Below are 26,398 nucleotides of genomic sequence, written 5' to 3'. Positions count from 1 at the left end.
ATTCCCTAAGTACAGGAACAGCTCCAACTGCAGCATAACACCGGTTCTTTCTTTGTTTCCTACTTCAAGCTTTGGCTTAATTCTCTTCATGCTTCAGCAGATGTGAGCCATAATAATTAGAGCTAGCTTTTGGAATGAGCATCGAGGATAATTCCCTGGGCATCCTGTGTATGGAGAGAGGACAGAGGGACCATTAAGTTATCTTAGGCTGTGCCTGTACTGAGAGGCTGGTGTCTGCTATGGTGTCTACTGCAGCTCCTTGTCTCCCAGCCTCCTAGACCTTATGTGACCCCTTTTGGCCTGAATGTTGGGACTTTCTTCCCTTGGAAATCCATCTGAGAGGAGAATGAGAGGAGGGGCTGTTTGTATAAAATGAAAATTGTTCCTAGTTCTACGGTCACCATCTGGAAATTTCAGAAAGGAAAAAGACATCCATGAGTTACTTACTCTCACACTAAGACTGTCCTTGCTTTTTGCCAGTTGTTACCTGCTGGTGTTTGCTAAAGGTTCCACTGAAGAAAGATGCTAAAAAGTGGAAGAGGTATATATCTAGTCATCTTTCTTAACGATTAAGTGGACTATGTGTGCAAGCAGCTACATGATGTAAATAAGGGACAGGGATGGGAAAAGAATATCATGTTTCTTTTTTACTAACCACTTTGCTAAACAGACATCAATAAGCTCAGAACAATACTTGTTTACCTGTGGGTTTCCACAGAAACCCATCCTTAGATATAAAGTGATTTTTAATGAGGCTTTTGACCCTAATGTAGGGTTCTTAAACAAATAGGGTAGGAGAAAGTGTCCTGTTCTTAGGGTATTTAACAGGTAAACGGTGAAGTCAGCCAAAGATCTGCTATGATGTTACATATAAGCTACCATTTCTTCCAGAAATTTAATTCAGGTTCTAGGAAACATTTCCATTTACTATGATAGGGAAATATCTGAATAGTTGAGGGTTAAATCTGCATTGAATATCAGGTTAAGTTAAATCCTCAGTAGGGAACTAATAGTTACTAAGGCAACAGGAGCATGCATTCAATACCTGTTATTCAAGTCTATATCCTTATGCTCATTAACTATCACATTGTTTATTATATTCACTCTAAAATGGACATTGCCACAGCCTCTTTGCTTTGACCTAAGTAGCAAGACATGAATTAATGTGAAACGAACTCATGACAACTATCAATATATTAAGATGCCTTTCGAGAGGCATAGATCTTTTTATCTGAAAAACAACTTTTGCTTCCATATAATAAAACATTTTAAAAAAAGGCATTTGTAAACAGAATTATGAACAGAGTTCTGCCTGGGAAACAGCAGGACCTACTACAAACACCTGAAACAAGCAGTACAAAACTAGCAAAAAAAGCCAGGCCAAAATACTCGAAGATCATGACCAATGCGGAGTGTTTTAGGTGAAGCTGAAGCATATGCGTCTCCTTATTTTTTTCTCCTGTGATGAATAAGAATAATATGTTCAGAAAATACAGGCTAGTTTTGGCTTATGATAGTTTGCAGAGGCCAGGAACATAATAAGGAGTTGCAAGAACTAGTACACATTGTACAACACAATAACACTTCACAAAGCTCTTAAGACACCTTTGTACAGCCTCCCACAAGAACACAGAATCAAATACACACAGCGATTCATCCCTGAGCTTACTCGTTCTTTTTCCATTCAGAAATTAAATATCAACAGTGATAGATGCTTCAACCTAAAACAAAGCAAAAAAATTTAAAATGTTTCCTTGGGAGTGAAAATTCTTCCCACTCAGAATCATCAGAGCATGTTATTTAATTTCCTTTAGATTTTTACATCACGTTAAAACATACACAATATTATATGAAGCTTACATGGCACTTATACGTGAGCATGGTGTGTCATTTTAATAGTAGACAAATGTGACAGTGTGACTAAAAATGTCTGCTTCTGGACAGCATGAGCTTGCGTTGCTGTTTCCTGAAACACTACCATAGAGAATTTAGGGTCAGCTGGATCGTCTTGGTTTGTTACTTCAGAAACCTTTAATTTGGTCCTAAATGCTCAGTGTTTTTCATAGTTTGGCATTAAGTTTTTAAGACTACCATATTTCCTCATCCACAGAGTTTACAACCTATGCAGCTGCAGTGCTCCCAAGAGTAACAGACATATCAGTCCATCTTAAAAAACAGAAGCTATTCAAGTAAAGGATCTGATTCTTCACATCTAAATGAGTCTATGAAAGCAGGAGCCCTCAGTTACCAAATCACCTATTCTACATTACATATTGCAAACAAGTATAGAGCACAGAGTTGATACTACATTGATCAATCTGGCAAAAAATATTTTTCTTAAGCTAGAGTCTTATATCCCACAATATCCTTGACTTTAGCTATCTGAAACCACAGTAATTTGTATACTCCATGCAACATCATTTTGGCTTAAACAGAAGAATCATTCAAAGGATTAACACAATCATTGTAAGAAAAATGTTGTACAAAGTATGAGTTTCCAGCTTTTTTTTTTATTTTTTAATAAACTATTGTAAATTTTCCATTCTGTAAAGGCAGCTGCCACGTGAAACTTACCACACCCTGGACAGCTATGGAAAAGAGATCAAAATATCCTCATAGTTAAAATGCTTTTGAAGATCCCATGGGATAAAAATAATAATTTTGAATCAAATATTAAAATCCGTGGGGGAAAGGTAGTTCTGACAGGGACTTAAGAAGTATCTAAGTTTTTCACTTGAAGCATTTTTTACTTTTGTTATTTTTGCTAACCTCAGATGTTGGCTTTCTCAGATATCATAGCGATAAGAAAGAGATTAGCCCTTATGCTAAATACCCAAACACCTCAGAAAGGAATCTGAAGTCTTTTGGATTTTACCAGTGATTGAAACTCTAAATCCTCCTTGGGCTCCTTTAAAATTCTTAGCTCAAATCCCAATGCCAGGAGAAGGCTTGAGATGCTATGGCATTGTAATTCCCCAGCATGAGGACTCTGAGGCTCAAAGGTGCAGCAGGCAGGGGTAGAGCCACCAAAGAGCATTCATACAAGTTGTGCTTCCAGATTTAGTTGAATGCATTGTCTTGTTCAGTGACGGAAACTTGGGAAGCGCCAAATTCTTGCTAACTTGATAACTGGAAGCATTTGAACTCTCATTGCTTGCCAGAGAGTATGACAGTCATCAAAGAAAGACAGAAAGAAAGTGAATATCAAATAACTGTAATCAAGTAAATGGGGTTTCTCAATTCTATGTGGTGTGCACAGGTTTTTCATTTCCATTGAAGACTAAAAATAAACATAAACAAGGCTCAGCAGAAAGCATCACTGTTGATTTTCTTGCATCAGAGATTAATTGAATATTTAGAGCCACAGTCCTGCAGAGGCATGACTTCTATGAGTCATCCCGTGAAGACACCTAAACTTCTCTCAGTGCAAATCTGGTTTTATTTACTTTGAGAGCACCAAGGAATGTCTTCTTGACATGACTACTGCAAGAAGAACTGGTGGTAAAATATTCTGAGCCTAGAGCTGATCTCTACATTCATTGATTATTTTAATAAACTGAAGAAATGAGGTCTAAGAAAATAACACCAGACAGCAAGTGTTTTTTATTTAAGCCAAGTATCTCTCTGTCTGTTATGAAATATAGTGAAAATATGGAGTGACTTTTGGAAGGAATAACATATTTGAAACTTAATTTTTAATAAATATTATTGGTGAGGTATAAATATCAAAATAAGTTGATAATATTTTTGATAATTTGAAAATATTTCTTAAATTCTTACTCAGGAATAGAGCACCATCTACTGATCCTCACTCTGAAATTCCAGTAAGATGTTTCATTTACACGGGTTTTACTTATGTAAATATCATAATCTTCATTCCAGAAGCTCTGGATGACTCTTGAACATGTGTGAAAGAAGGCTTATGTATCTTCAGCTACCAGCTAATATCACTATGATGTTTCATTTTTATTAGTAGCCAGCAATACTATGGCAACAGAAAGCATGCTTAAGAACTTCAGAATCTATGGTGATATCAATAAACCCCTATTACCACTAAAAGGATGGTAATGCTTTCCTAGTACAGTTTCTTATTACAGATGCCTGCTTCTTGCTGGCACAAGTAACTTTTTAGTCATGTGAAGAGCTAACCTAAGCAGGGGACAGGCTGTTTTTTTTTAAGTAAGATCTGGTTTTGAGCTGCCGCAAGAGGCAGAGGACAAGGACTGCCCTTTCCAGTCCCAGCACAGATTTATGCCAAATTACAACATCATTTAACATTGCCTTAAAAACGTGCAGCTCTTCTGCACTAAAAAGACCAGTGAGCTCTTGAGTTCACCTGTAAAGCTTTTTTTGAGCTTGCTTTTCTGCCAGAGAACCAGCTGTGACAAAGAACGTCACACCAATGAATAGTCACTGGAGAGAGAAAGACTCATCCAATGCCATAAATACCCTCCCCACTCGCACCCAGAAGATGTAGCTATACTTAAATCTCAGGTCAATACTCAGGTGTTCTGCCAGACACATTCTAATTATATTCTTTTAATTATATCACATAAGTCTTCTTTTTATAGGTGCTCTGAAGGCACTGACTTTTGCTCCACAAAGGTTGCTCGGGCAAGTTCTTTTCCTCATTTTTTTTCTCTGTCAGGATAAGTGATCGCACTCTAGCTAGTTAGAATGAAGTAGTGTTCCAGTAGCAGCGGTTTGGGCTGCCCAGCAGGTGTGGGCAGGAGGATGTTGAGCCCTGAGCGTGCTGGTCCAGCGGGCCCTAGTGGGGCATAGATCTGGTTGATCAGACAGCTGGGCTGTGATAGTGACCATGACAGTTGCAGCACTTCCTCTTGACAGAATCAAGGACTGGAGTACCTGCATACTCCCTGACCCAGGGCACGGAGGGCCCCGGGGAGGTTTCTCCCTCCCAGCTCTGTCTTACAGCCTGGCAGTGGCAGCAGAGACTGCAGAGCCTGATGGTGCACTTAGGGCCCTAACAGCAGCAAGTAAGCTTAGCTATAAATAATAGTTTTTTCTTTGCTCATTTTCCTGCACATTAGATAGAACTTGAATTCTTAAAAAGCTCTAGTGCTGTTCTGAAAAGCAATTTCAGAAAATTGGTGAGCTGGTGATTGCTGTCATCCTATGAGTGATGGGGCTATTTTCTGATGTCTCAGGTCTGATGTGATTGTGACGATTGTCTCTAAACCAGAACGTGAGGAGCTGAACCAGGAGCTTCCACAGCTACAGCTTGAAACAGCCAGCTAAATCTTCATGACTGGCACTCATGCCCTCTTCAGGTCTGGCACAGAAAGGAATTAATAGTGCATCTATTAATTATGCCTCTCTGTGACAACAGGAGCATTAAGGTCTCTCCCATGTTACTGCCCCTGTAAGGCCGTAGCCCAGCAGACAGAGCTGAAAAGTATAATTCCTCCATAATTTCTTGCTTGACTCAGCGTTTAGTGTTCTTGAATTCCTTGTCCCAGGGGCATGTGACCATGGGAACCTCTCAGCTGAGGTAGGAGTTGTTTAGAGAACATTCTAGATCTGGTAGCTTCAGGGGAAAAACTCTAAACCATGACACATTGGCACTCAAAATACTCCACCACCCTGCATAAATAGAATATTATCAGTCTTTTGGGTTTAGGGTTTTTCTTTATACACTGCAACTTTTACTGGACAGGTTTCTACTTTGCCTGGCAGGGTAAATGATTTCATGATTTTTGGATGCAAGGCTTGGCAACACTGAATAATCTGTGTCCTCCATTAAAAGGAAGAAGAAATTTATGACTGCGCATAGACAGAAAGCACAGTAAAATCATAGGATAGGATAATTCAAGTGGGAAATTATCGTAGAATGTCTCTAGTCCAACGTTCATCACTAAGAAGCAGCTCTGAGCTTAGACCAGGTTGCTCAGGGCTTTATGTAATTGAGTCCAGAAATCATTTAAAGAGATGGTATAGCCTCTCTGGGCAACTTGCTCCACTGCCTGGCTGACCTCATGGTGAAACAGGTGAAAGTTAAAATATGAGCTGCCTATACATACATAAGTACTGAAGGAATAGAGAGAAAATAATAAAGCAGAGCCATTTACATGGGGGGAGCCAGAGCTACTGAGGCATATAGTCAGATATTCAGTAGGTAAGTTAGAACTATCTGTAGGCTATGCTAATGGTATGTCAGTAGGTGACATAATTCAAAGATACATGATCTATTAATAGATAGAGCTTGCAAATGTCCTTTTGTGGAAATGCAGAATTAAATTCCAGTGCTAGGGTAGAATGAATGGCTGAACTGGTCAGGAAATGCATTTCCATACATCTACAAGAAATAAAAAGGAGGTTGAGCTTTTTCCCCAAAGTATTTCTTTGAAATTCATGTGGTTGGTTTGGCTTTGGAGCATCTCATTATTATTATTTTGCACATAAAGAACATTCAGCTGGTATTATGGTTTTGTTTTCTAGCTATTTCTCAAATCCCTCTGAGTCCCTCCCTTTGTGCCAAGCAACTTCTAGGGTTATTTTAAAGAGGGACAAGGCTTAGATAGTTAGGTTAATAGACTGAAACATGACATCCAACATCCACACCATGCCACCAGAATAAGGAGCAATTTCTCATTTTATTGGAAAATGCAGAAACAATCTTCAACGAAGCTAGGCCAGGCTCCTGTGTGGTTGTATCACCACAGGACTGCGACTGACTTCTCAGTCAGGTCTCATGCTGACCTTCAGCTCTGCTGCTCAGGGACCTTCTGTAGGTTTTATTTTCTGTGTTCCTCCTGGGGCTCACGCTTCCCATGCTCTAAAGTTTCCCTTTTACTGGAAAAGATAACTTTTAGGGCAAGAAAGAGCTCTGGAGTTCACTCTGGAGACCCCTGGGACATGGAATGTCTGATACAGTCTCCCTGTTCCAGCTGTGGCTCTGATGAGGGCCCATTGCTGCTGAGGGGAGCAAACACAGGTTGTCTGTGGGCTGACGGGAATTTCCAAGCTGCTCTCTCTGCCCTGAGAAATCAGTCATACAGAGCTGAGAAAAATCAAGTGTACAGCTAACATAAAGAGGACTTTAATATTTTCACATACATGATGAGGAAAAATTTCTAAAAATCGCTTTTCTCTCTTTTATTTTTCTCTTTTCTTTTCTTTTCTTTTCTTTTCTTTTCTTTTCTTTTCTTTTCTTTTCTTTTCTTTTCTTTTCTTTTCTTTTCTTTTCTTTTCTTTTCTTTTCTCCTCTCCTCTCCTCTCCTCTCCTCTCCTCTCCTCTCCTCTCCTCTCCTCTCCTCTCCTCTCCTCTCCTCTCCTCTCCTCTCCTCTCCTCTCCTCTCCTTTTCTCCTCTCCTTTTCTCCTCTCCTTTTCTCCTCTCCTTTTCTCCTCTCCTTTTCTCCTCTCCTTTTCTCCTCTCCTTCTCTCCTCTCCTTCTCTCCTCTCCTTCTCTCCTCTCCTTCTCTCCTCTCCTTCTCTCCTCTCCTTCTCTCCTCTCCTTCTCTCCTCTCCTTCTCTCCTCTCCTTCTCTCCTCTCCTTCTCTCCTCTCCTTCTCTCCTCTCCTTCTCTCCTCTCCTTCTCTCCTCTCCTTCTCTCCTCTCCTTCTCTCCTCTCCTTCTCTCCTCTCCTTCTCTCCTCTCCTCTCCTCTCCTCTCCTCTCCTCTCCTCTCCTCTCCTCTCCTCTCCTCTCCTCTCCTCTCCTCTCCTCTCCTCTCCTTTCTCTTTTTACTTTTTTCTGTATTGAACTAGGCCAACTGTCTGTGTTTTGCAGTGTCATGAATTATCTTTGAATCTCATAGTACTCTGTGTATAAATTAGACTTTAAAAGAGCCAATATGAACCATCATAAAACAGCCACCTCTTCTAGTCAGTAACTACATTTGAAAACTTGCCTTAAACAACTACAGAGTCACATAGTGATTCAGTCATGCCTTCTGCTTTTCTGTGAATGATATACTACACTATTGATCTGAGAACTCCCAAAGGTCTTTGGGATACAGCATCTTAGAGGAGAGAGAATGGTGTGGAGGTTATTTTGAGAAGAGTGTTTTCAACAGGTTTAAATTAACAAAAAATTGCACCTCCATGGGAAAAGATTTGAGGAGATTCAGGTTGAAAGGCTGTTTAGTGTTTCTTTTGGGTTTTTTTGGTGTTTTGGTTTTTTTGTTTGTTTTTTTTTTTTTTAAGGTAGACAACTATATTTGGTATATTTAGAGGTGCTAAGTTCTGATATTTTTTTTATGAGCTGATTGTCCTGCAATTCTGATTTCTTATTTCATATTGCTCTATATAGATTATGTATATAATATATTCTGGATCTACTGTGTACTAAAATGGTGCATGTCTCCATAGCAAGACAAAAATAGTCCTGGATAATTACAGCTCCTCAGAAACTGTTCAACCACATCACAGATTATATAAAAGATATTTTATAAAAGCAAATAGAAGAAAATGGGCAGAACTGGAACAAAAATCTAAGGATTTAACATAATAAAAAGTAAACATAAATTTTAATATATGGTTTTCTGGCTCCATCTGGTGTTTATTTTACAGAATTTCTAGCTCATGGAAATCTGATTTTCACTCCCCTTTTCAGGTATATATATGGGAAATGAAGAGTGGTATTAAAAGGACACTTAAATGTATGCATCCTCAGGGGTTATATTCAAAGTTGTATTAGCTACCATGAAGGCACAAGGAGAATTATTTTTTTAAAATCAATGTTTATATACTGTGACTTGTCATATTCAGATCTGAGAAATGGCTTCTGTGGCTAACAATTTATCATTTCCCCTCATGATATCAGTTAAGACTGCTAAAATACTCTTCCTCCCTGCCAGTGTTGCCTTGCATACATCCTCATCATGGCTAACTCATCAATACTACTACTTTGTGTAAATTAACTCTCAAGCACTTGCAACACAATTATCACAAGTATTCACATCGAAATTTTTATTATTGCTGCTTTAGGTCAGATAATGACATATTTACTGACTGTACAGAAAAAGCAAGCTGGAAAGAATAGTGAGAAGGTCATCACAGTTTGGGACATAAATCACTTTTAGTATCATAGAACCATAGAACAGCCCAGGCTGGAAGGCACCTAAAAATATCATCTGGTCCAAACGTCTGTGGGAAAGGGAGCCTCAGTGAGATTACTTTGTAACCTACCCAGTCATATTTTTAAAACCTCTGATGATGGGGATTCTACCCTTTCTCTGGGAAAGTTGTTCCAGTGACTGTTCTCAGTGTAAAAAATGTCTTTCTTGTATTGACACGAAATCTCTTCTGGTGCAACTTGTACCCATTCCACCTTGTCTTTTACATGTGGCTCCTTGTGAAGAAAGACCCTTCATCCTCCTTGTGGCTGCCCATTAAGTGCTGGAATACCACGATGAGATCTGTCCTGAGCCTTCTCTTCTCCATGGAGAAAACTCCTTCAGTCTTCCCTGCAAAACCCATTGATTAGCACCCTCTGAGGGAAGCCTGTGAGTCCATTTCCTATTCATCTCACAAACTATCCATCCAGTCTGCATTGTGGCAGTTTGTCCAGATGAGGTTCATGAGAAACAGCGGCAAATGCTTTGCTGAAGTCCAGATAAACAACATCCACTACTCTCCCCATGTCAACAGAAAATGTTATTTTGTTGCAGAAAGTGATCAGGTTTGTCAGGTACCATTTGCCTTTGGCAAATCTGTGCTGGCCTTTCCCAATCACCTGCTTCATTTGGTTTGTAATAGTTTTTAGGAGGACCCATTCCATTACTTTCCCAGGGACTGAAGTAAGACTAATGGTCTGTAGTTTCCTAGGGCCTATTTTGAGCCCTTCTTGTAGATGAGAAAGACATTTGCCCTCTTCCAGTCATCAGGGATATCCCCCGATCTCCATGACTTTTCAAGTATTACAGATAGTGGCCTTGCAACAACGTCAGCTGCTTAACACCCTAGGGTGGATTCCATGCGCACCCATTGAGTTATGTGGGCATGACAGTGTAAGCTCTTCTTTGTTAGCATGTCACATAATATAATGGCATAACATCCTTCTCTTTGTACTGGGCCTAACATACAAAACTGTCTTGTCTTGGTATATTCATACTCCAGCAAACTTATTGTAAAAACCAGGGTAAATTAAATATTATCCTTTAAGAAAGGGATTCCTATTTTCCATAAAGTGGAGTATATATATATACATATATATATACCTGCACATGCATGTTGAAACCAGTATTGAATCATCATGAATGGATTTTCAAATATGATTTAGCAATTGACAATAATGTAGCATAGCTGGTACTTCCTGACAAACAAGATTTCTGCATACCTCACGGGTTTGACTATACTTGGAGAGCACCTGAGCAAAGTAGATAACATAAGAAAGTTTTCACCAGCAGCAAATGTATTAAAAATGGTATTATGCCTTTTTGTTCCTATCTCAGTTAGAAAGATTTTTCCAACCTTACTGATTTTAAGCAGCTTATTCTTCAAGATTCTTGGTTACAAGAAACAATCTGTTTTCAAATATGTTGTTAAATATATGTATGGGCATTACTGTAGCCTTTACAACTTGACTGCACACACTTATTTTTCAAAATTATCAGACTCTCTGTATGCTTCATGACTGAAGAACTCACTGGACTTGATACTCAACATTTCACCTTTGTTTATGAATGAATGCATGCAGTAGCTCCTGAGATCTCACCGGTACTCCACGACTTTTACATTCTTCTTTATACTGCAGATATTCACACTTCAGGATTCAGACCTGCTGTTTTCCTACATAAAAAAACTCAGTTTCCTGAAATGTGTGTGGGTGTGATGGCAAGGCGGAAGGAGCTAAAGCACAAATGCTGCAAATCAGTTGTCAGTCTCACTGAGCCCAGGTTTTATTGGGGTAGTCAGCAGAGTGCAGCCAGCTTGGTATCACACAAGCTCAGTGCAACTCCCGTTGCTGCTCTTCATCCCATCTTTTTTCTCCACACACTGTTAGTAATCTCTATGGCAACAGCTGGTAGCTACAAGAGAAGAAGCTGCAAGAGCTGGCTGCCTTGAAGAAGACCCAGACAACCTTGAGGCCCTGGTCTGAGAAAGATTATGACTAGTATCATCCTCTGGCAGGACAAGCAGGGAAAGAAAAAAGCAAAGCAAATGAAAAGCAGGCTGTGTAACCAACACATCCCCAAGCAAGCAAAACAAAACTGGTGCCATGTAGCACAACGGACTCCTTCCACCCCCTGAACATTGCCCAGAATCACATCAGTGGTGTTGGAGATGTTGGAGAATCTGGTGCAACTCTTCTTAATTCCTTCTCTTTCCAAGGTTAAACAAATGCACTCCAACCAAGTCACAGCTAATGTAATGTCGAGGTTGGATTAAGTGCGGCCAGCTTAGGATACTCTCTGGCCTGAGGTGAAGGCATATTTGTAGGCTCTCAAAAAAAGACAGTGGTTTTGTTGTTGTTGTTTCCCCACCCCCTGCCCCCAGCTATAAAAGCATTTATAGTTGTCAGACTGAGTTCTTCCTTCCAATAACGTATGCGACCCACCATATCCACCGTCTACAGTCTCTAACTCAAAATGATTCAGCATTGGCTGATGTAAATGGAATGGATTTACTTTAAAGGAAAAAATTACTTTTGGCTGCCCATTAAATGTCACAGAGGAATTTCATGCCATGTAGGAAAACAACTGTGTACAGTACTGTTGAGCCAAGACTGTCTAACAGATGTTGTACTCATTCTAGTCTAAGCCTATTAACAACATTTTTAATGAGCAGAATACAGGAAAAGCCTTAACTCCCTGTGGTGGCATGGCAGAAGCATTATCATTACTAACAGACTTCTTCCCTTCTGATTTCTGATATGCGCTTGGGCTGGAGTCTGTAATATTATCTCAGCACTCTGATCCTGCACACGTGTAGAAGGCCTCAGCATCAGGAAAATATTAATAATTATTACCAAGTGATCTGTTCCTGTTTCCAGAACCAAGCTCATTTCCAAGACTCCTGGGAGTGCCATTCCAGAAAACAAGGAATCCCAACCCTGGCTCTTGTGCCACATCCATCTAAAGTGCTGGGTGTCATTTCCAGTTGTCAGCTATGGTCCACGAAGGGAAGTACACACAATACAGCAGCTTCAGGATAGCCTGAAACGCAGGACAAACTTGTCTCAAGTTGAGCTCCTTGCTACAGAATCACCTTGACCAAAAAAGAAGTTACTTAGTATCTTTCTGTGCTTCCTTTCCTAGAATGGGTAGAAGATACTTCCTACTCCAGAAAGGCAGGAGCTACATGTTTTCCATTAGAGTGAACATCTTGGTTCTCTGGGAAGAGAGGCTTATTTGGAGTTAGCTTGATTTCAGAGTAGAGTTGCCCAATAGTTCCACAGTAGCCATGTGTTTTGGTTTGGGTTTGTTTGTTTGTTTGTTTGATTGATTGATTGTAGTTTTGTGGTTTGTTTGTTTGTTTGTTTTGTTGGTTTGGTTTGTGTTTTTGTTTTGTTTTTAAATCTGAACTGGTATGTGAAAGAGAGATTTGTAACACATTGCAATAAAGTCTTCGATCTCTTACTGAATCTCTGCAGAAAACTCCCTGATATTTGCTGCTCAAATCGCCATTAAGCGTAGCCATCAAACAAAAGTAAACCCAGAGCATTTCACAAAGGACAACTATTCTTCATTTTCTAATCTTGCTAGGAAAACAAACAAACAAACAAACAAACAAACAAAAAAAAAAAAGAACCAGGGTTTTTAAAGCTCTTGTGAGATCACAGGATGATTCAGGTGGGAGGGTGCCTCAGTAAGTCCCTAATCCAACCTCCTGCCCCGGGAAGGATCAGCTCTGAGCTTAGAGCAGTTTGCTCAGGGTTTAACCCAGCTAAGTCTTGAAAACCTCTAAAGGTGGAGAAAGCACAATCGTCTGGGAAATCTGTGTCATTGCCTGCCTGCCTCCCTTAAGCGACAAAACAGCCTGTCTTTGAAATTCAGCCCAGTCCTCTCATTTCATCTTGTCCCTGCTGTCTCACCCTCCCATCTTGCACAACTATGAAGAGCTTGGCTCCACCTGACCAGGCATTGGAACAGGCTGCCTAAGGAAGTGGTGGAGTCACCATTCCTGGAGGTGTTTAAAAGACTTTTAGACGAGTTTCTAGGGACATGGCTTAGTGCTAGAGTTAGATTATGGTTGGACTTGATGATCCTGAGGGTCTCTTCCAACTGAATTGATTCTGTGATTCCAATACCCCCTCACAGGCTCTGTGGGGTTGCTGTTAGATCCCTCACATGGCTGCAAAAGTCCTGCTCTTTCAGCCTCTCCTCGCAGGGAGGTCTCCAGCCCTGACCAGTTCCTGGGCCCTGTGCTGAGCTTCTTCCAGTTTGTCCACCTCTTTTATACACTGAGACCCCATACTGGCCATGGGTACCATAGACATGGTCTAGCAAATGCGGAGTAGGAAAAACAAACAAACAAACAAACAAAAACACCTTTCTTTCAGCCCTCTCTGGCATGGGAGGCTCAGATTTCCCAAGCACGGAGACAAGGAACCCGCAAATCAAACAGGATTTCGTTTGCCCACATCTAGTCTGTTTCCCCCAAAATAAAACAGGGTCTTATACAATTTTTGCTCCAAACGATGCTTACTTTTTTTACATATATAGCTGCCTGGACACTATTTAAATTTTTTTTTTTTTAATTATTTTTTTAAATGAACTGTAACTAGGGCTTCTTTTTGTAGTAGGGTTTATATTTCAAGCATCCTCAAAAATCCTGAAAAAACCTGCTAAGGCCTATTTTCAGGGTAGGTCTTATTTTCAGGGAAACAGGGTAGGTATCTAGTTTCCTTGATCCTGCCTTGAAGACCACAATTTGAAATTACCCGTAGTGTAAAAATCTGGACCCCTATTTAACCCCTGCGGCCGCTGGGGAGCAGCAGGCCCGGTGGCTGGCACCAGCTGGGAGGGAAGCCTTAACAGACGGCCCGTCGCTCTCTTTTGCGCGGTTCCTCATCCCAAAAAGCGCCAGAGAGCGGGCGGGAGGGGCCGCCAGAGCCGTCGCCCTCCGAGGAGTTCCGGGCCCGGGGCCTGGCAGGGCAGAGGCCGCGGGGCCGCCCGGGGGCGGGCGGCGCTAGGCGGACCCCTCCCCGGGGCGGTGGTGGCGGCGGGGAGGGCCGGTCGGCACCCGGAAGAGAAGGCGCCGCCGCCCGCCTGACTTCCCCGGTAGGCAGGCAGGCAGGGGAGCAGGCAGGCGGGCGCCATGCTGCAGTTCTTGGTAAGGCTTCGCGGAGCGGCAGCGCCGCCATTTCGCGGCGGGGCGGGCGGGGGCGGTGGGGCCGCTCCTCGGCGATGGGGAGGAAAGTCGCTGTGTGCGGTCCCCGCCCGCACCGGCGTCCCGCGGGCGGTTCCGGGGAGGCCGGGCGGGTGGGCAGCCTTTCTTCCTCTGTCCGGGGGGCTGGCGACGGCCTCGCCCCTCAGCCCAGCCCTTGTTTCCGTGCTCCTGGGTGCTCCTGTCCCGTGGTGTCACACGGCCCCGTGGCTGTGAAGCTGCTTAAGCGAGGCGGCTGCGCCCAGTTTGGGCTCTGCAGCAGCGCAGCATCCTTGTGCTTCAGCCTCTCTCCCTTCTCTGGCTCCGTGGGGTCGCCTCGTCCCGCTTTTCGATCCCCGCCGAACGGTGCCTTAAAACTGCTCTGAAAATTAAGCTCCTGGTTTGTTTGCTTGCTTTTTCTCCAACGTGTGCCCTTAATTTGCCGTGAAGGTTCAGCAAATGTTGCTTGTTCACAGTGATGCTGCTCAAGTTGTTTTGTATTGGCAGATATACCTGCCTCTTTTAGGGAGAGCAGGGGTTTTTAGTCCTTGCTCTTTTGTGCACCCTCAAAACTGTATCTCTGGAGATGTGGAGTTTTATATATAGAAGTTAAGGCAAGGGATCATGTTTCATTACTGCCTTTCATTAAATCCCCTTAACAGCAGCAGAATTAATACACTGAATCATCTTGTACTTTTCTCATTTTAATAATCCTTTCTGTCTTTCTGTGTGTTCCCCTAAAGTGTTATGGTTGTCTAAAGTTAGATGCCTACCTACTCTTAATTAAATACTTAATAGATGCTGACATTTTTACCGCCAAGTGTGGAAATAAACTATCTGACCAAAAAGATGCTGGTTTCTGCTGTAGTAAAGCATGGAAGCAGCCTCTTGTTTTTCATTCTAGTGGTGTGAGGGATACTCAAGGGTTTTAGTTGTGTTCAGATATGTCCCAGTAAGGGCAGACAAAAAGAGATATTCTTTCATCTTTTGTTGAGGGAAGAGTAATTTAGCTGGCGAATAAGTTTCATGCCAAGTGTTGATACAGAGTAAGCTGGGAGAGTCTTATGTGTTTTATGAAATGAATAAATAAGGCCTGTTTCTTATCTCAACTTCATAATAACAAGTATAAAATCCTCAGTCATTTCTGTAGCTGTTTAGTCTCCACTCTGATGAAGACAATAAAGCTGTAGACACTCAGACACTCTCAAAGTTTCTGTGTTTATCAACACTACAGCTTGCTGCTAATGTTTTTTTGTTTCTAGATAAAAGCTTCTTATTTTTGGTCAGTGCCTGAAAGTTTGAAAAAAGATATGTTAATTCTGGGTTTCTTGCCTCTTGGTGTGTAGATTGGGTGTTTGACTCTTGCTTACTCTTCTTAGGGCTGTAACAGGGAGATAAAGGGATAATCTCACAAACCTTGTATTTTGCTATCCAGAGTTAAGCGTTAGATAAACATTTGTTTAAAATACAACTTGAAATGCTGGGTATAAATTGGAAGACCCTGAACTCTCATCAGCCTTGTTTTCCTTACTTAACATGCACATTTTAATTTGCTGTATGTTTTGCTTTCCGCATAATTGAATTCTAAATAGTGGTATTTTTTCCTCTGATTGAATTGTCAGCTATAAAAGTAAATGTAACTGGGTGTATTGCTCTAGAATGCAATGCTAAACTTTTCAATAAAGGAGTACACATAGAGAGAGTACTGATCTCAGTACTATCTGTACCAAATATGTCTTATCACAAAGCAGAATACGATAGTTGTCCCATCTTTGGAAATGTTATAGAGTGAAAGCCTAGAAAACCGCTAATAAACAAGGACTGGGTTTGTGTTTTCAAGTAAGTTCTCAGACAGTGCTAAAGATACAGGAAATTCTCCTCTGGTGGAATGGTGTTTTGCACTGAGAGGAGTCACAAGTCTGCTTTACCTCCGTGTGTTATTTTTTAATATCACAGAATCACAGAATGGTTTGGGTTGGAAGGGACCTCTGGAGATCATCTAGTCCAGCCCACCTGCTAACGCAGGTTTACCCAGAGCAGATCTCACAGGAATGTGTCCAGACAAGTTTTGAATGTCTCCAGAGAAGGTGACTCCACAACCTCTCTGGGCAGCCTGTTCCAGTGCTCTGGCACCCTCAAAATAAAGAAGTTTTTCCGTATATTCAGATGGAACATCTCATCCTTCAATCTCTGCCCATTGCCCCTCATCCTATCGTTGGGCACCACTGAAAGGACTCTGGTCCCATCCTCTGGACATCCACCCTTCAGATATTTATAAACATTGATGAGATCCCTTCTCAGCCTTTTCTTCTCCAGGCTGAACAGACACAGCTCTCTGTCTTTCCTCATAATAAAGGTGCTCTAGGCCCCTCATCATCTTTGTAGCATGCTGCTGAACTCCCTCCAGTAATTCCTTGTCCTTCTTAAACTCAGGAGCCCAGAACTGGACGGAGTACTCCAGAGGTGGTCTCACCTGGACAGAGTAGACGGGGAGGATAACCCGGTCACACTGTTCTTAATGCACCCCAGGATACCATCGGTCTTCTTGGCCACAAGGGCACATTGTTGACTCAAGGTCAACCTGTTGTCGACCAGAACTCCCAGGTCTTTCTCTGCAATGCTGCTTTCCAGCAGGTACCTGTACTGGTACCTGGGGTTATTCCTCCCCAGGTGCGGGACCCTACACTTACCGTTGCTGAACTTCATCAGGTTTTTCTCTGCCCAGACCTCCAGCCTGTCCAGGTCTCGCTGAATGGCAGCACAGCCTTCTGGTGTGTCAGCCCTTCCTCCCAGTTTGGTATCATCAACAAACTTGCTGAGGGTGCACTCAGTCTCTTCATCCAATTCATTGATGAACATGTTGAACAGGACTGAACCCAGTACTGACCCCTGAGGAACTCCACTAACTACAGGCCAGACTGTGCACTGTTCATCAGAACCCTCTTGACCTCTGCCATCCAACCAGTTTATGATCCATCTCACCATGCCTTTATCCAGCCCACACCTCCTGAGCTTGCCTATGGGGAGTTTGTGAGCAACGATGTCAAAAGCCTGGCTGAAATAAAGGTAGACAATGTCCACTGCTCTTCCTTCATCTTCCCAGGCAGTCATAGGACCATAATATCTTGCAGAGTACTTCTTTAACTGATAATTAAAACCACAAGAACAAATGATAACCAGTGCAGTAGCCACCAAAGGAACTCTACTTTTTCTTAAATTGTTAAAGCTAAGCTCCTTAAATAGTAATAATAAACAAAGTATAAGACCAAGAATCTGTTTAAGAAAATACTGAAGTAACTTGCAGTCATAGTTCATTTGGCAGTTTTCAGCCAGTTTTAGTTTTCTATAGCTAGCTTGTCACCATGGACAATCTGAATCACTGAAAAGATGAGCTGTACTCTATTCTGCTTTGGGCATGGAAAAGATGTCAAGTCAGTATGTGATGGCAAAGTTGCTATTGTGGACAGTGGTTTTATTTTTCTTAAAATATTTTGACAACAGTGTCCATAAGCAATAACAATTTTCTTAAATAGAACTGGCCTTAGCTGTCATATAGAGTGATTTGTCTACTGGCAATGAATAAAGGCACAATACTAAGGAGTTACTGCCTTTGAGAATGTGCAAAGAATTTAACAAAGTTCATCATAGTCTGATCCAAACAGTCTTGGAGATGTGTATTGATAACTCAATTCTGCTGTATTTTGGAAAAGATGGTATGGTTTTCCTGGTGCACCTCACTGCAAGAAAGGTGAGAAATTAAGTAGGAGTGGAATTGAAACTCTTTAGTCTTCACATGACCTGTAGTATTACTTTTTCTAAAATTTTATTTTAACCAATGGGCTTTTGATGTAAGGATGTTAACTGTCCTTTTCTCCCTTTCTTTTTAGGTTGGTTTTACTCTTGGCAATGTGGTTGGGATGTATCTGGCTCAGAACTATGATGTGAGTATCCTTGTATTCTCAGAGTTGAATCTATTCTGAACTGAAAATAAAGGGCTGTTTTCACTTAATTGGAACTGAATCATTCTTTATTTTGATGGTTTTATTTAAACAGAACGTGGATCGAACTGACTTTTGGTTCCGTTTACATTCGAGTTCATCTATAACTAAACATCTACCTCTATCATAAAGATTATGTCAATGCTTAGAGCCTTAACTGGTGTTGGGGGCCCTAGAGCACAGGTATGGTAAACAGACGTCTACACAGATAGAAGAAACAGAAAAGGCTTAGCAGCTGCTCATAGATTGTATCAGCCCTAAAATACTGGTTTCCTGTCTGCTACAGTGTTCTCCACTCAATACAACTGTTTGTTACTTAAAATTCTTCAGAGCATCTGAAATTTATATCTTCTACACAAACAATGAAAATAAGTATTGCCAGCTTTTTGGGAAAATTCAGCACCTGCTCCTACTTCAAACAATGTATTGACCTGCAATCTTTCCTTTCCTTCTTTTCTCACTGTGAGGAAGTGAACTTTCTTTCCTCAGTTCTCACAGTGAATGGAGGTTTTTCACTGTGGGAGTTAGAGCAGAAAAAAAAAAGCTGTTGATGCTCAAATCTCTAATGACATTTATGTTTTGCCTTCCTCTCATCTTCAGTATTGAAGTCATTCTGCTTGCTGAATTATTTTTTTTTTTTTGCTGCTTGCCTATGTGCAAACTTTTGTGATGCTTCCTGTCCACTTGCTCCACTAAGAGTTGTAATGAAAGGCTTGTGTTTCTTTCCAATATACGTTTTACAGTGTTATGAAAATGTAAACATCAGAATATATTTAGGTGTATTAATATGTACTGTAAGCATGATTTAGGGCTTTGCGAGGTATTGCCACAAGAGGGCGACTTCTGTTTTTGGTTTGCGGGAGATGGTTCCCCGGCAATGTAACACTGAGTTGCAGGATGAACATCGTAATTTTATTGCTGTTTTTGAAGGTGCTTTGTTTCAGATGACATCCAAAATAAACTTGTAATAATGAGGTCCTAATTCTGCGGCTGTACACACATCTGCTTAGTTATAAGCACATGGAGGGTTCTGCTGATGGCAATGGAGTTCTCTTGGTTTAGTTTAGATGTCAGGTATGTTACAGACTGGGCTCTTAATTTCATTTGCTCAAATAGAACTTAACTTTGAAAAGTAAAGAAAGAAACATATAATATTACCTGTACTATCAGCCTTAAGCCATCCAATAAGAGCACTGCAGTCTGTTTGGATTAACTTCTGCTCTATGGTCAGGTTATATATGAAGTCAAAGCCCATGGGTTTTTTCACAGCTACCAATGAGGAACTTTGCTTTTATTTTAATCAGTTAGTTTGTAAAATCCTACATTGTCAGTTCCCAGTTTTACCTAGAGTCATGAGATAATCTATTCCTTGCCCTTAAAAGTTACTTTTTTTTTAAAGTTGTCAAAATTTACTGTTTGATTACTTCATCAAAATGCTTTTGTTTGCCAGAGAAAGCTGAAGTTTTGAAGTTCACAAGCAGTAAATTGAGTTTTCATTCATGTGTGAAACCACAAAAGCTTGCCAATTTGCAATGCAATAGAATTCCCCAGTGGGGAATTTTGGTTCCCACAAAATGGACGAGGAGAAGTATTTCTTCATAAATTTCTTGATAACGTATTTGCTGCTCTTGAACACCTCTTTTCTCTTGGTTTATGACCAGTATAGTACAATCTAATTTCCGCTCCAAAGGTCGTTATTAAAGTCTGTGCGTCAGTGTTTAAATTGACTTATTCTTTGGCAGTTTGTCCTCTTTCAGTGAGAAAGCCAGACTGATCTTGCTAAATTTCCTGTGAAGTGATCTATTTTCCTCCCTCCTGTTCCCATCACCACTGGTGGACTTTTGATCTTAACAACCTGAAATATTTCATGAAGCCCCACATGAGGTGCTTTCATCTACTGTTTACTTGATATTGTTTTTTGTTTTTTGTTTTTTTTTTTAATCTCTGTGTAAGGTATCACATCCTGGAAGTAATTATCTTTTAGAAACTGATTTAAACTTCATAGGATTTCTTGCTGTGTTTATGGTATTGTTTTTCCTACTGAGACTCATGTAGCTCGGGATTTTTTGTTAATTTGTATGATTTTCATTTGTTTTTTTGGTTTTGTCTTTAAAGATTCCTAACATTGCAAAGAAGCTTGAAGAATTTAAGAAGGATGTGGAAGCTAAGAAGAAACCTCCCAGCGACAAGTCCTAAGAGAGCAGTGTTACCCAGGTCACCTCTGTGCATGCATCAAGGATGCAATTTACCTTTCAGGCAGAAAAGACCAAGTAGAGGGTTGGAATGGGAGGTTCCTCCACTTTTAGTCTCCTAGAACTGGAATGTCCTTCTTTTGAAAGAGCAGCCGTGAACTTTTCCTGGGACTGATTTTCAAGGGTTTCAGAATTTGGATTTGCAGCTAATATGTGAGTGGATAAGATCGTTTGTTTGGTTTTTTTTTTTGGTTACTGCTTTTCCTAATATTTTGTAACCTGTTTTTACCTGATCCAACTGGAGTCCTGTTAGTCCTGTTACTATGTGTACCTCACACTTTGTAATACCCTGGATCTTAGAACATCGCAAAATAAATTAAATGCATCAAGAAGTAACTTTCAGGGTTTCCTGTCATTTGTTGTGAGTAGGGGTACTTCACTGTCCTTAAGAACCACATTCCGTTGTTGGAGATGGGAAAGTTCATTTGTCAGACTGTGAACCTGGGGGGGAAGGACAGAGTTCCTGCTTTTTCCATTATGTTAAGTGATCACTTCCTGCAGTGTAGACTTTGCACAAACATGGCTGATTTCAAAAAGTGTAAAAGGCCATCGACTTTAACCTACACTTCAAATTCATTGTTTCTTCTGTTATTGTCTCTTCCTCTTCTTTCCCTTCTGCTTTGTTTCTTGAGGATGTCTCTGGAGTGATGGGGAGGATGGGAGGGAGAAGAGTTATCTTCCATAAGTGGTAACGTGAAGGTCAGCAGTTATGCTGTGAATCCAAACCATATAATCTATGTACTTAGTAATCCAGTTTGTGTAATTATTGTAAGTATTCTTTTTATTTACTACCTCCTGGTGTGGAGCAAGGACTAGAGCTCAGTATTTCTATCAAATATGTCTGGTATTCCCATTGCTTCTTCATTCATGTGTATGGTCTTCAACCCATTGCCTTTGCATGTTCAGTAGTCTATCATGCATTTTCTTGGGTTTAGAACCATTTATCTGCTGTCCCCCTTATTGTCTGTCTTGTATACTCCTCTTCAACCATTGCTGCCACTAAAAACCCCAATGAATGAGAAAATCCACATCATGCTGCAGCACTGTCGTCTTCTGTTTGAATAGAAAGCGAAGTCCGCATTCGAAAACTACTGTTTTGCACAAGTTCTGTTGTAAATTCTGAAGAAAATCCTGCAGTAATTTGAATAGATGTAAGTTTTATTTGTTAGATTGGTGAATTAAGATAATTAACTTTTTTTTTCCGTGTAAAACAGGAGGGTCCTATGAACTCTGTAATGTGACTTAAATCACTGAGTCCCCTTCACAGCCTTTTGCAGAACATGAAGGACAAATTTTGTCTTTGTGACTTAATACATCAGTCACAGTAAAATTGCTATGGACTGTCTGCTTTCATCTGATCTACTGAAATTGGGTTATTCTCCTTTCCATTGCTAATTTTGAGGATAGGAACCAGAAAGATATTCTCCTTGCTTTTAGTAACAATGCTTGGCGATGGACTGTTACAGACAGGTAGGAGGAACAAGGACAGGGAACAAACTCCTCCACTCTTTCAGACTCTGATTAAAGCATACTTAGAAACATTCTCCATCAGTGTTTTGGTTAGGATAAGGACTGTGGCTTCAAAGTGAGTTGTCCTTCTACCATGTTTTCCTTCTCATCACAGGAAAACTGTAGAGCACATGGACTGGATTCCTTTTAGAAGAAACTAAACCAGAAGATGTGCTTTGGTCTCTAATAGGTGCCTAGTCCATGAGACAGGCCTAGAGACATTTAGACGGAAAATATCCCAAGCTTTAGGCATGAACTATTTGCTTTGTATACCCAGTGGACTGTGCTGATTGAGATAAATGTAGTCTGAAAGCTTTTAAGTACAGTACTCCTAATATATCTTCTGTAATTTTCACCCTCTACCCCAAAGCCTTTAACTTGGACATATCTGGGTGGATTCCAGGCTCAGGAGCTTTCACTGAATCAGAAAAGGCACATTTACAGAATAACTTATGTCAAATTTTTGCTTCCTTTTTCAAAGTTTGATGATGGCAGAGTTCTTCTACAATGCACTCCTGCAACTGAGGAAAGTATTTCTCATCTAAAGATTCTTCTTAAAGAATTTATAAATACACAAGAAATATTTCACTTGTAATTTCCCGTCCTTTGTTTCACCATCTGCCCTGAAATGTTTAACTGACATAAAAGCTTTCAGTCTTTGCTGATAAATATTTGGCAAGTTTAAAAGACATGTCAAGTCAGACGATCCTAGTAGCTATACTTCCAGCTCTTCCTATGGTAAACACTCAAAAAATATAAACAGGGAGAAAGAATTTTGACCACTTAGCATTAGTAGTCATCTTATGGTAGCAGCCTGTGTTGATGATACAAGAATGTACTTCAGGGAAGGAAGTTCAGAAAGAAAGTACAGCCGCATTTAATTAATACTGAAGCAGTAGTCTATGGTCTGGTCTTTCAAAGGGGTTTCATCAGCTTTCACAGGCTTCAGACCAGACTGAGGGAACTGTCTTCCACACAGAAACAATTTTCCATAGACCAGGACAGCACTGCACAGCTGTTTTAATCCTTTCATGAATGTGACCAACTCAGTTTCCTTCAGCTCTCCTGTTTTTTTGTTTTTTTTTTTCTCCCTCCCCCTCATCTTTCTTTCCTATTCTTGAGCAGACTGTTGAAAAATACTGGCTCTAACCCATTCATATTTCTTTGCTTGTCATATAAAATTATGTCAGAGTTCAAAAATGGATTATTTCTTTCCTCAAACATGCTTTCACAGAATCGACTGGGTTGGGAAAGACCTCAGAGATCATCAAGTCCAACCCTTGGTCCAACTCCAGTAAATTTACTAGATCGTGGCACTAAGTGCCATGTCCAATCTCAGTTTAAAAACCTCTGGGGACGGTGAGTCCACCACCTCCCTGGGCAGGCCATTCCAATGCCTGACCACTCTCTCTGTAAAGAATTTCTTTCTAATATCCAGCTTAAATTTCCCCTGGCAGAGTTTAAGCCCATGCCCCCTTGTCCTATTGCTAACTGCCTGGGAGAAGGGACCAATCCCCACCTGGCTACAATTTCTCTTCAGGTAGTTATAGAGAGTGATGAGGTTACCTCTAAGCCTCCTCTTCTCTAGACTAAACAACCCCAGCTCCCTCAGCCTCCCCCCATAGGTCTTGTGTTCAATATTCTTCCTTTTCTTTACAGAGGCATGTGAAGGGAAACAATACTCAACATTTATGTATTTTTTGCCAAACAGGCATGTGTTACTCTAAAAGTGTAATTTGGAGCTGAAACTTTCAGCTTAGCATCCCAAGCAGATGTTAAGATTTATTTTTTTCTATCAGATTATGAAGTGAACTGCCTACAGCTGTAGTGCTGTAGAAAAAATATCTGCTCATTAATACTAAAGACAGGATTTCATAAGTATGTCACACTGTTTGCAACACCTTCCATTTTAGCTCAAGCTGTCTTTTTTGTCCTGCACAATGAGCTGGAGAGATGGATAACACTATAACACAGTTCTTATTTACTTTGCAACTACTGTATAACGTATTTTGCCTAACCGATTCAGCCTGATGCTATCCTATATGATACTAAAGGTTAACCTTGTATTTCTGAGGGCCAAAAGTTCACACGGATAATGACTGCTTGATGCAGATCTTGTATCTGAGGTCTTAGAGGAGCTTTGGATGCAGTGGTGTTGGGACAGGTCACACCAGATGAATGCACCTTCAAGATACCTTGGAGCAAGTTTCCAACTTAACATGGGTATTGTGAATTTCTGCACATTCAGAATGCCTATGTGGACGTCTGTAATTGCCAGCTAAAATATGCAGTTTTCCTTTCTTTGGTAAGAACTCTTAGGATAAATGTAGTTGTATCAGTTTCCATGTATTGATTCTTTTGAGACGTCCTAGTTGCTGAAGGCTCAAGGCAAAAGGGAAGGAAAGGAATATATGAGCTACTAACAAACTTCTAAAGTATTTACTGTGGATTACTATCTTGTGATGGAAAATGCTACCCTAATGCTCTTGTAGACCATCTTTCATTGAATACAGCAGAGTTTATACTGAAAATACACAGAATGCCATATAACAGAGCAAATTATTAGCTTATTTGGCACCAGAGCTCAAATAAAGATGGTCGATTTACCTCACAGAACTTCACTAACATGAATGTTCAGTGGTGTCATTTTATGTCACAGAACCACAGCCCCTTGTCTCATGATGTGTGCTGCATCCCTTGATCTTTGTGGCCCTTGGGTAGGGTGCGCTTCAGTATGCCTACATGCCTCTGGTACTGGGGAACCCAGAACTGAACATAGCACTGATGAAACACATCCAAACTGCTAAGAGGGAAAGGATCACATCTTCTCTCAACCTGTGGAGGGTGCTCTGCCTAATGCAGTTCAGAGTGCTCTTGGCCCTCTTTAACCTCAAGGGTGCATTGCTGACTTAGGTTCAACTTGTCTAACAGGACCTCCAGGTCCTTTTCTACAAAGTTGCTTTCCAGCTAGTTGGCTACAGCTTGTACTGGTGTATGGGACTATTCTTCCTCCAATACAGGGCTTTGCATTTCCCTTTGTTGAACTTCATGGGATTCACGTCGGTCCATTTCTCTGGCCTATGAAAGTTCTTCTAAATGAGAGGGCAGCCATCTTGTGCATCAATCACTCCTCCCAATTTTGTAGTGTCTACAGACTTGCCAAGGGTGCACTCTGTTCTATTGTTCAGGCCATTAATAAATATACCAGTGTTCAATAATTCAGTATTGGCCCTGATATTTTCCCCTGGGGTATACCAGTAGAGACTGGCCTCCAACTGAACTTTGTGGTGCTGATCACAACCATTTAAACCCAGCACTTCAGCCAGTATTTGATCCACCGTACCATTCGTTCATCTTGTCCATGCTTCCTCAACTTGTCTGTGAGGTTGTTGTGGAAGGCTGTGTCAAAAGCCTTGCCAAACTACATCTATGGGTCTTCCTTCATCTACCAAACCAGTCATTTTGTTGTACACGTGCCAGGCTGCTCAAGCATAATTTCCCCTTCATAAATTCATGCTTATTACTCTCAACCACCTTCTTGTCCTTCTTAAGTTTGCAAACAGGTTCCAAGAGGATTTGCTCCATTACCTTCCCAAGGACTGATGCATGACAGACCAGCCAGTAGTTCCTCAAATCTTCCTTCTTGAAGATAGGAGTGATATTCGCTTTCTTCCAGTCCTCGGGAGCTTTCCTGGATCACCATCACCTTTCAGAGACAATAGAGAGTGGCCTCACAGTGACATCAGCCAGCTCCCTCAGCATTTCTTTAGATTTCCTTGTGCAGCTAGTGTGCTTATAGAGGACCTTGGCTCCTGACAAGGAGGGCCTCTATAGGCCTCCCAAGTGAGGCTGGCTAGGGCCATTAAGGCACTCAGGGCTCTGGCATTGGCTTTCCTAACCCCATATGAGTCAGTTGAATCACTAGTACTTCTAGCCACCCTCTGTAAAAATGGGTTATACTGGAGAAGAATTACTTGAGGACAGGGAAAAGTTTATTGAAACCAACTCTTTTTCTTTTTGTTTTTACATTAGATAGCACCAGCAACATCACAAACTTTTATTATTTATTCAAGTAAAGACACGTGACTCCTGTTAATGAAGAGTATCACTCTTCACAGTGTTTTCTGATGAGTAAAGTAATGTAGTAGTGATCTGGCATCACAGAACATTTCCCAATGGTGATGCTGTGGGGAGCCGTGGTTTCACTCAAAAAATCTGTTTGCTTTGTGAAAATTTGTCTCCTTTACCACTGTCTTTTTTCCTTTATGGTTCTACTTTGTTTTGTGGTGCTTGCAGCTGTGTACACGAACAGCTGTTACAACTCCTCTATGGGTGCTTTCTTGGAGATATTTATTATATATGCTGAGCG

General features: G+C 41.0%; 1 protein-coding gene across 1 annotated transcript; it reads left to right on the top strand.

The window, feature by feature from the left end:
* Positions 1-14,063: 14,063 nt before the first annotated feature.
* On the top strand, positions 14,064-20,856 carry STMP1 (short transmembrane mitochondrial protein 1). Its single transcript, XM_065851265.2, has 3 exons — positions 14,064-14,237; positions 18,158-18,211; positions 20,384-20,856. Exons 1-3 carry the CDS (start codon positions 14,223-14,225, stop codon positions 20,462-20,464), a joined length of 150 nt encoding a protein of 49 aa, XP_065707337.1. The 5' UTR covers positions 14,064-14,222; the 3' UTR covers positions 20,465-20,856.
* Positions 20,857-26,398: the final 5,542 nt, after the last annotated feature.

The sequence above is a fragment of the Patagioenas fasciata genome, chromosome 1, assembly GCF_037038585.1.
Source record: "Patagioenas fasciata isolate bPatFas1 chromosome 1, bPatFas1.hap1, whole genome shotgun sequence".
Taxonomy (NCBI): Eukaryota; Metazoa; Chordata; class Aves; order Columbiformes; family Columbidae; genus Patagioenas; species Patagioenas fasciata.
This window is presented reverse-complemented; position numbering and strand designations above follow the sequence as displayed.